The following is a 10,541-nucleotide window of genomic DNA, read 5'->3' as shown; positions in this document are numbered from 1 at the left end:
CCAAAATGGACACGTCCGGACTCTAACCCGACGCGTCCATGGGCCAAATTCGTTCAGTCCAACGCGTCCCTTATTACATAAATATATTCCAGAAGCTGACCATCCTCATGACTTAGATAGTTAGAAGTTAGAACTGAAAACTAGTCTTCAAGCTTCAGCCTTTAAGGCTTAGCTACCCTTTAACCTTGCAAAAAGTGGCGCGCACTGTGCGATTGATCCATTGACGCCTTTAGTTTTGGTTGGGACGTGATTGTTTGCTCATGTGATGCCGGAGGCTAGGGCGTGCACGTGTTTCAGTCCTGCCGCGGGATGGTCTCTTAAAATAACCAGTGATGGTCACGCACTTGCCTTGCCTGGTGCCTCCGTAGTTCCTGCCGTGTTAACTTGTAAGCCATCAGTGATGCTCACACATTTTCCTCGGTAGTTCCTTCTGTGTCGAATTTTAAATCATCGGTGATGGTCGCGCACTTGCCTCGGCAGTTCAAACTGTGTCATCCTGAATGCACGAATACCGATGTTAGATCTAACTTTAAGGCTGTGTTAAAGTACAAGGCCGAGCATGATGGGCCGAGTTTAGATCTAACGAACTTTAGGTTGTTGTGCATGATGGGTGGTAAAGCACACTGCACACTGTATGATGCGCACTATCCTTCTCCAGTTCTATATATACTAGTGGATGGGGCGCGCCTCCTGAGGCGGTCAGGTGCGTACCCAGGTAGGATGCGGTCTATTCAACCTTCTTTGTTCGGCTCTTGTTTGCACATGCATATGTCAGTGGTCAGTTTGTTGATGATAATATTATATTGCCATGCATATCATACAGGAATTGAAATCAATGATGGTTAATTAGAAGCATGGGAGATCAAGAGGCGCCGCCTGATACGGCTCCTTTTCAGTTGCCTTTTTCAATCAGGATAGCACATGTACATACACAACAAGTCTTGATGAACGACCACACGACCCACGACGAGAACACTCGCCTCGTCCGCCATGCGCTTCATCACCCGGTGGTGCACGCGGATCACTCAGCTACATCCTTGCCAACCTATACATAGAACACAATCAGAAACATTCATCAAACACCTGCAGCCTCAGTGTTCTTGGGGATCGATTGAGAACACTACAATAAATACACGCACCCTCGGATGAGCTAAGCGAGCTACGGCAGCAGGCACCAGGTAGCAGCTCGTTGTTGCGGACGGCGACAACCCTCCGGGACACGGCGTCGACGGAGGAGAGGGAGATGTTGAGCTTGGTCCGGAGGTCCTGATGGCAGCCCTAGTCCTCTTGAAGGCGAGGGAGATGCTGAGGTTGGTCCAGGGGTCCTGATGGCAGCCCTGGTAATCTTGAAGGCGAATAGCTCTGCACTATTGGTGTCCTGGCTCTCAGATGCGCGCATTTCTTGTCGTACCACAGCCGGACACGCTCCTCTGCCTACAAGTGCATTCCATTTCATATCTTTTCTTGACTAGTTTTGAATTTCTAATGATCATACGAATTTTGGGAGAAGCGAGTGTGCTGGATCAAACGTACCGTGATTTCCTCGTAGAGCTTCTTGTCCCACTCGTACAGCCCGTCAAGGCTCTCCTTGTGGATTTGAAGAGCTAGAATGGCTTCGGCTTCACGGACACCGACTTGCTCGTCGCCATCATCCTCGACAACCCCTCTCCGAGCAAGTGGTTGAACTATTTGCTGAATATAGGAAAAAAAAAAGTCTTACAAGAACATTTTTTGAAACCTGATCCAATTGTTTGGCAGCTATGTTGCACCCATCAGCCAAGCCACGCTTGGTCACAAACATCATATCAGAAATTTTCCATCCCTGTAAATTAGCAAGTTAGCTTCAGGAGAAGTGCCAATGGTGAACTTCAAATATCAGAGTAGGAACAGGACGACCTCTAGTTGAAACATCAGAGTAGGACAGTGTAATAAGCTTTATACTTCGTAATGTTTTAACATATATTATCTTGGCACCAAGTTGAGAGGGAGATAAATGTATACCTTCCATCTACGCATAAATAGCCAATGGTTCCAACGACAATAGCAGTTAAACCATAAGCACCAGCGCCTGCAAGAGAATGATTTCGCCTCAGTCGGTATAACCAGCTATGTAAGGTCTTATATTATCGGACGGAGGGAGTATATTTGGTACCAATTCAATTCCTAGCAAGTTAAATAAGTAATAAATTAAACTAACAAACATGACAAATAAAGTGTATTCTCTGATATTTGGGTTCACATAGGCAGAGGCAACATGGCACATCACAAAGAACTTGTTATCTCTATCTATATGTAACTTTGTAGTGCTCCCATCCGATCCACCGAACTATGTCCTGGATTTGGTATATATAGTTGTCAGCGTAGTCTTACAAACCTGAAAAAAAATCTATCACCACAAACAGATAAATATTCACATTTTCTGTACAACAACTTGTTTCCTTTCAGACCCCTAGTAATAGTGAAATCCTTTTGGTGTCTCACGGTCAACACCAAAATCCTTCTAATTTGTAAAACTTGCTATATTACTTGACTACAAACGACAGTAAATAAAGCTATCCATGTACGACAGTTCTCTTTCTACAACCATCCATCCTTCTTCCTTTTTTTGAAAAGAAAATGCCATCCATTTGAGCAATGAAGAAATTAGTAAAAATAGATAGATATGTTTTGAATCTATCAAATTATCTCCTATCACAAGGAGAAAAGCTCTTCAATTGAAGTACCTACTGAGAATGTAGAGATGAACTGTGATCAGTGGAAGTGCAATATATTTTGTTGCATGTATAAGCAAAGAGCAACCCAGAGGAGTTCCCAATCCTACAATTTCAGGCCGACAATCATTTCGCATGCAGACTCCCAAACTGCCAATCCAACAATCCCGAGCCTTTCCCTTTTGCCGCTTTCACCATATGTCCCCCACTTAGCACAAACCTGCAACCTGCTGCTTCCACAGCACGCCTCCCTGAAGTGACCCAGACAAGCAATGGTGACGCATAAGAAGTTATATATGGTTGATGTTTGTTTCAGTATATGCTAGCATTACAAATATAATTAGCAGTGCCAAGAATGACTACTACTGAACTGCAATAATAATAATCCAGCGACGACACAGAAGCATATGCTAGCATTCCAAACATGAATTACTCGTATCTACCTTCGGCTGTCTCCCAGGCTACGGTCCCAACAAAAAATTTCGTGTACAGAAGCACAGACCAAAGAAAATCGAGTTAACCAACCTCACCCAGTCCAACAGACCAAAACCAAAACCTAAAAGCTCAACGAACTTACCCAGACCCATCGCCGTCGGGGGGGGCTCGGCAGGCACATCCCTGCCTTGCGCACCACCAGCGTCTCCGCCACCAACGGCCTCCCCTGCACCTTCTACATCTCGCGTCCCCTCAGTGGCGGGCCTCTCCTGCTCCTCCTCTTCTTCCTCCTCGCCTCCTTGTACCCTGCCATTCGGCCTACCGAGACCACCGCCCCGGCACACAAACATAGCTAAATCGGCGGCGACGGCACCAGCCGCTGCTATCTTCGCCACCACGCGGAGGTCGCGCCGGTGGGCAGTGAGGGCGGACATGGATGACAGGAGAGGTGGTGGCGACATGAAAATAGGGGAGATTAGAGATCCGATCATCTCCAGCAGCCACATCTACACCACTCAGACCCCTAAATCCGCCGTCTCTCCATCTTCCCCAGCTCCCCACACTACGCGGCCGGCCGATTTGAGCGCAGCCAGCGCCTCTCCCGCTGGTGACGCCCTGCTCTGCACGGCCGCTTCCCATGGCCATGGATGGGGAGGACGTGCCGATAGGTGGAGGTAAGGAGAGAAAGGTTGCATGCGTGGGCTAGCTGCCTTCGTCGTGAAGATAACAAGGAAGAAAGTTACCTGGGGGAGGTGTTACCTGCGTTTTTCATCCATTCTTTTCTTCTGCAGAAATAATACCTGGCCAGCCCCTTGTGCCCACGTGGGCATCGTGAGGAGGCGCCCTTGATGCACACGTTAATGTTTTGGATGACACTAACCTTCTTGTTGAGTTGCAAGTTTGCAGCAGATCTAGTATAGCTCGGCGCATTTTTTTTCTTCATAAAGGGGATTTCCCCAGCCTCTGCATCAGAGTGATGCATACGGCCATTTTATTAACCAAATAAAAAGGTTCCAACAAGGTTTCGAAGTCTCCAACTGTAGAGAAAAAAAAGAACAGCAAGCTCACACAAAGCCAAATAGGGCTAGAAACACAAACTAGCCAAGAAAAGGCGCCACAACCGGCTGGCTAAAGATAGATAGGTGAATTAATTGCCTATCCTATTACATGACCGCCATCCAAACCGGTTGAAGATATCCCGAGCTATCATCTCCCAGCGGATAGATCCAGTAACCAAATGCTCCCTGGCCCCCATCCGAGTGAGTAGCGACCACGAACGGATCAGCGTCGTGGCTCAGAAAATAACCTGCAAAAAATGAATACGTGATGTTCTGTTAAAAACCAAATCATTTCTGCAATTCCAGATAGTCCACATCAAAGCGCAAACTCCAACCCGAATGTGTCTCGCTAAGTCAGGCTCAATCCCATTAAGCCATGTCCCAAATAACGCGTTGACAGAATTCGGTGGAGTAATATTAAAAGCAATGTGGACCATCCCCAAAGGACTTTGGCCAACGGGCAATTAATTAAGAAAGAGGTGTTTGATCGTCTCATCCCGATCACAGAAACTACACCTAGTAGGTCCTGTCCAATTATGCTTTATCAAGTTGTCCTTGGTTAAAATAACTTGTTTATGGACAAACCACATAAACACTTTTATTTTCAAAGAAACTTTGACATCCCAAACATTCTTGGAGGTAGGAATGGAGTTCGAATTAATAACATCAATGTACATTGATTTAATTGTGAATACTCCCGACCTAGTCAGTTTCCAGCGTTATTCATCGGGTTGTTGAGAAAGCTGAACCTCCATCAGTCTCCTAACTAGACGGAGCCATTCTTCCCAATGATTGCCCGCTAGCGACCGTCTAAATTGAATATTAAGGGGGATAGATTGAAATACCGTTGCAACGAACACCTCACGTCGTTGAACAATACGATACAAAGACGGATATTGAATGGCCAAGGGTGCCTCGCCGAGCCAAGTATCCTCCCAGAAGCGCGTACTAGCGCCGTTTCCAATAACAAACTTTGTTCTATTAAACAATGATTGTTTGACTTTCATCAATCCTTTCCAAAAAGGCGAGTCAGTCGGCCTGACTGTGACCTGGGACAAAGTTTTTGTTTGGAGGTACTTGCTACGAAGGATTTGCGCCCACGTGGCATCAGTCTCAGATGAGAGCTTCCACAGCCACTTACTAAGAAGGCATCTGTTCTTAACCTCAAGATTCTCAATACCAAGACCCCCTTGGTCTTTCGGCCTACAGATGATATCCCATTTAGCAAGTCGGTATTTTCTTTTAAGTTCATCACCCTGCCAAAAGAAACGCGATCGATAGAAGTCCAGTCTTTTTCTAACACCAACTGGGACCTCAAAGAACGATAAGAGAAACATAGGCATACTTGTGAGCACCGAATTTATCAGAATTAATCGGCCTCCGTATGACATGAGCTTACCCTTCCAGCAACTCAGTTTCTTCTCAAATCGGTCCTCGATGCACTTCCATTCTCTGTTTGTCAGCCTACGATGGTGGATTGGAATACCTAGGTAAGAAAAAGGTAAATCCCCCAACTCGCACCCAAACAATTGCCTATAAGCCTCCTGTTCTTCTTTGGCTCTACCAAAGCAGAACAACTCGTTCTTATGAAAGTTAATCTTTAACCCGGTCAATTGTTCAAAAAGGCATAACACCAGCTTCATGTTTCTCGCCTTGGCCAAGTCATGCTCCATAAAGATGATTGTATCATCAGCGTACTGAAGGATGGATACACCTCCATCAACGAGATGAGGTACCAAGCCACCTACTTGACCATTCTCCTTAGCCCTTCCTATCAAAATTGCTAACATATCCACCACAATATTAAACAGGATAGGGGACATCAGATCTCCTTGTCTTAGGCCTTTATGTGTCTGGAAGTAATGACCTATATCGTCATTCACTTTAATTCCCACACTCCCTTTTTGCGTAAATGATTCAACCTGTCGGCTCCAGGCTTCATCAAAACCTTTCATACGCAATGCCTGTTGGAGGAATGGCCATTTGACCTTATCGTACGCTTTCTCGAAATCCACCTTAAAGGTTACTCCATCTAATTATTTGGAATGGATTTCATGGAGCGTTTCATGAAGGATGACCACCCCTTTAAGGATGTTTCTGTCCGGCATGAAAGCAGTTTGGGATTGTTGCACCACAGAATGCGCAATCTGTGTGAGTCTATTAGTCCCGACCTTGGTGAAGATTTTGAAACTAACATTGAGGAGGCAGATCGGCATGAACTGCTCAATTCTCACAGCATCCATTTTCTTAGGAAGCAATGTGATAGTTCCAAAATTCAAGTGAAATAAGTGAAGCTGTCCAGAGAACAAATCATGAAACATAGGTAACAAATCCCCCTTAATAATGTGCCAGCACTTTTTATAGAACTCGACTGGGAATCCATCCGGTCCGGGAGCCTTATTGTTTTTCATCTGTGCAATAGCATCAAACACCTCATTCTCTGAGAACGGGGCGACCAGAATATCATTATCGGCAGCCGATAGTTGAGGTACATCCTCAGTCCTGGACTCATCGAGGGACACAAAATTATCCTCCGGAGGTCCAAATAACTGCCTATAATACTCGGTAATATAGGTTTTTAGGTTATCTTGTCCTAAAATAGTGCCCTCATCTTGTTCAAGTTGAAAGATTCGCTTCTTTCTGTGCTTACCATTAGCAATCAAATGAAAGAATTGAGTATTCGCGTCCCCTTGGACCACTTTGCGGACCTTAGCCCGCAAAGCCCACTTCAATTCTTCTTCGCGGAGAAGTTCTTTCAACCTCTTCTCCGCCTCAGTTTTAACCTGAAGCTCAGCTGGCAGCAAAATCGTGGATTCGGCCTGAGGGAGTCCTGGATTAGGGGGTGTTCGGGTAGCCGGACTATACCTTCAGCCGGACTCCAGGACTATGAAGATACAAGATTGAAGACTTCGTCCCGTGTTCGGATGGGACTTTCCTTGGCGTGGAAGGCAAGCTTGGCGATGCGGATATTCAAGATCTCCTACCATTGTAGCCGACTTTGTGTAACCCTAATCCTCTCCGATGTCTATATAAACCGGAGGGTTTTAGTCCGTAGGACAACTTCATCATACAACAATCATACCATAGGCTAACTTCTAGGGTTTAGCCTCCTTGATCTCGTGGTAGATCTACTCTTGTACTACCCATATCATCAATATTAATCAAGCAGGACGTAGGGTTTTACCTCCATCAAGAGGGCCCAAACCTGGGTAAAACATTGTGTCCCTCGTCTCCTGTTACCATCCGCCTAGACGCACAATTCGGGACCCCCTACACGAGATCCGCCGGTTTTGACACCGACATTGGTGCTTTCATTGAGAGTTCCTCTGTGTCGTCTCTTTTAGGCCCGATGGCTCCTTCGATCACCAACAACGATGCAGTCCAAGGTGAGACTCTTCTCCCCGGACAGATCTTCGTCTTCGGCGGCTTCGCACTGCGGGCCAATTCACTTGGACATCTTGAGCAGATCGAAAGCTACGCCCCTGGCCATCAGGTCAGGTTTGGAAGCCTAAACTACACGGCTGACCTCCGCGGGGACTTGATCTTCGACGGATTCGAGCCACAGCCAAGCGCGCCTCACTGTCTCGATGGGCATGATATAGCTCTGCTGCCGAACAGCGCTTTGGAGGCCGCACACGCATCGGTTCTGACCACTGATTCGGAGCCTACTGCGCCGATCGAGGATCAGCGGTTGGACGCTGCCTCAGGGGCTGCGATCTCAGAGGCGATCGAGCCGAACTCCAGCCCTGCACTCCGCATGGCTCGTGACTCTGAGGAGCCGGATTCCTCTCCGAACTCCGAGCCCCCCGCGCCCCTTCCGATCGAATCCGATTGGGCGCCGATAATGGAATTCACTGCCGCGGACATCTTTCAGCACTCGCCCTTCGGCGACATCCTGGATTCTCTAAAGTCTCTCTCTTTATCAGGAGAGCCCTGGCCGGACTACGGTCAGCAAGGTTGGGATACGGACGATGAAGAAATTCAAAACCCACCCACCACCCACTTTGTAGCCACTGTCGACGACTTAACCGACATGCTTGACTTTGACTCCGAAGACATCAACGGCATGGACGACGATGCAGGAGACGAACAAGAACCAGCACCTGTAGGGCGCTGGAAGGCCACCTCGTCATATGACATATGCATGGTGGACACTCCAAAGGATGGAGATGGCGATGGAACAGCGGGGGACGATACCTCTAAGAAACAGCCCAAGCGCCAGTGTCAGCAGCGCCGCTCTAAATCCCGCCAAAGCAAAAATGGTGATTCCGGCACGGGAGATAATACTACTCCGGATAGCGCCGAAGAACACCCCCTCCAGCAAGATTCAGCACAGGAGGACAGAGAAGCCAGCCCTCACGAGAGGGCGGCGGACAAAGAGGTTGAGGACGATAATTATATGCCTCCCTCCGAAGACGAGGCAAGCCTCGACGACGACGAGTTCGTCGTGCCAGAGGATCTCGCCGAACAAGAGCGTTTTAAACGCAGGCTTATGGCCACGGCAAGCAGCCTCAAGAAAAAGCAGCAACAGCTTAGAGCTGATCAGGATTTGCTAGCTGACAGATGGACTGAAGTCCTTGCGGCCGAAGAGCATGAACTCGAACGCCCCTCCAAGAGTTACCCAAAGCGCAGGCTACTACCCCGACTAGAGGAGGAAGCACCTACATCACCAGCGCATGACATGGCCGACCGGCCACCTCGTGGCCGCGAAAGAGAGGCCTCTCAGCCCTCCACTCAAGCCATGCCCCGGCGCCACGTCAAGCATACTAAGGCATGGGAAAATGCGCCCGACCTGCGCGACATACTGGAGGACAAGGCAAGGCAAACAAGATCGATCTATGGATCGCGCATGCGCCCCACGGCACGTGACGGTGATCATCAATCCGGATGCAATGAATCCGGCCGGGCCGAACTCAACAGACAAAGCTCCTTCGAGCTGCGTCGTGATATATCCCAATACAGAGGCGCCGCACACCCATTATGCTTCACAGATGAAGTAATGGATCATAAAATCCCTGAGGGCTTCAAACCCGTAAACATCGAATCGTATGATGGCACAACAGATCCTGCGGTATGGATCGAGGATTATCTCCTTCATATCCACATGGCCCGCGGTGATGATCTACACGCCATCAAATACCTCCCACTCAAACTTAAGGGACCAGCCCGACATTGGCTTAACAGCTTGCCAGCAGACTCAATCGGTTCTTGGGAGGACCTAGAAGCCGCATTCCTTGACAACTTCCAGGGCACTTATGTGCGACCACTGGACGCCGATGACCTAAGCCACATAATTCAGCAGCCAGAGGAATCGGCCAGGCAATTCTGGACACGGTTCCTAACAAAGAAAAACCAGATAGTCGACTGTCCGGACGCAGAGGCCTTAGCGGCCTTCAAGCATAATATCCGTGACGAGTGGCTTGCCCGGCACCTGGGACAGGAAAAGCCGAAATCTATGGTAGCCCTCATGACACTCATGACCCGCTTTTGCGCGGGAGAAGACAGTTGGCTAGCTCGCATCAACAACTTAACCAAGAACCCCGGTAATTCGAATACCAAGGACAAAAGTAACAGGTCGCGTCGGAACAAACAAAAGCGCCGCGTTAACAGCGACACCAACGAGGATACGGCAGTTAATGCCGGATTCCGAGGTTACAAATCCGGTCAACGGAAAAAGCCATTCAAAATAAATACTCAGGGCCCGTCCAGTTTGGACCGAATACTCGACCGCTTGTGCCAGATACACGGCACCCCCGAAAAGCCAGCCAATCACACCAACAGGGATTGTTGGGTGTTCAAGCAGGCAGGCAAATTAAGAGCCGAAAACAAAGACAAGGGGCTGTATAGCGACGACGAGGAGGAGCCCAGGCCACCGAACAACAATGGACAGAAGGGATTTCCCCCGCAAGTGCGGACGGTGAACATGATATACGCAACCCACATCCCCAAGACGGAGCGGAAGCGTGCGTTACGGGACGTATATGCGATGGAGCCAGTCGCCCCAAAGTTCAACCCATGGTCCTCCTGCCCGATCACCTTTGATCGAAGGGACCACCCCACTAGCATCCGTCACGGTGGCTTCGCCGCATTGGTTCTAGACCCAATCATTGACGGATTTCATCTCACAAGAGTCCTCATGGACGGTGGCAGCAGCCTGAACCTGCTTTACCAGGATACAGTGCGAAAAATGGGCATAGATCCCTCGAGGATCAAGCCCACCAAAACGACCTTTAAAGGCGTCATACCAGGTGTAGAAGCCAACTGTACAGGCTCAGTTACACTGGAAGTGGTCTTCGGATCTCCGGATAACTTCCGAAGCGAGGAGTTAATCTTCGAC

The 10,541-nt window shown here is 48.4% G+C and overlaps 1 protein-coding gene across 9 annotated transcripts; it reads right to left on the bottom strand.

Moving 5' to 3' along the window:
- Window positions 1-826: 826 nt before the first annotated feature.
- Window positions 827-3,895, bottom strand: LOC147966725 (uncharacterized). 9 transcript variants are annotated; one of them, XR_015609056.1, is made up of 6 exons: window positions 3,289-3,885; window positions 2,728-2,962; window positions 2,002-2,068; window positions 1,534-1,822; window positions 1,140-1,434; window positions 827-1,045 (listed from the first exon to the last, which is right to left on the bottom strand). XR_015609056.1 is itself a non-coding variant. In XM_087529049.1 (6 exons), exons 2-5 carry the CDS (start codon window positions 2,846-2,848, stop codon window positions 1,279-1,281), a joined length of 507 nt encoding a protein of 168 aa, XP_087385175.1. In that variant the 5' UTR covers window positions 2,849-2,962; window positions 3,289-3,885; the 3' UTR covers window positions 827-1,045; window positions 1,140-1,278. The 9 variants fall into 9 exon arrangements, 4 of the variants coding, with proteins under 4 accessions (XP_087385175.1, XP_087385178.1, XP_087385177.1 ...); XR_015609055.1 differs by having other exon boundaries at window positions 2,724-2,962; window positions 3,289-3,884; XR_015609058.1 differs by having other exon boundaries at window positions 1,534-1,692; window positions 3,289-3,884.
- Window positions 3,896-10,541: the final 6,646 nt, after the last annotated feature.

Source organism: Triticum urartu, chromosome 6A (assembly GCF_056163025.1).
Source record: "Triticum urartu cultivar PI428250 chromosome 6A, HENAU_Tu73, whole genome shotgun sequence".
Taxonomy (NCBI): domain Eukaryota; kingdom Viridiplantae; phylum Streptophyta; class Magnoliopsida; order Poales; family Poaceae; genus Triticum; species Triticum urartu.
This window is presented reverse-complemented; position numbering and strand designations above follow the sequence as displayed.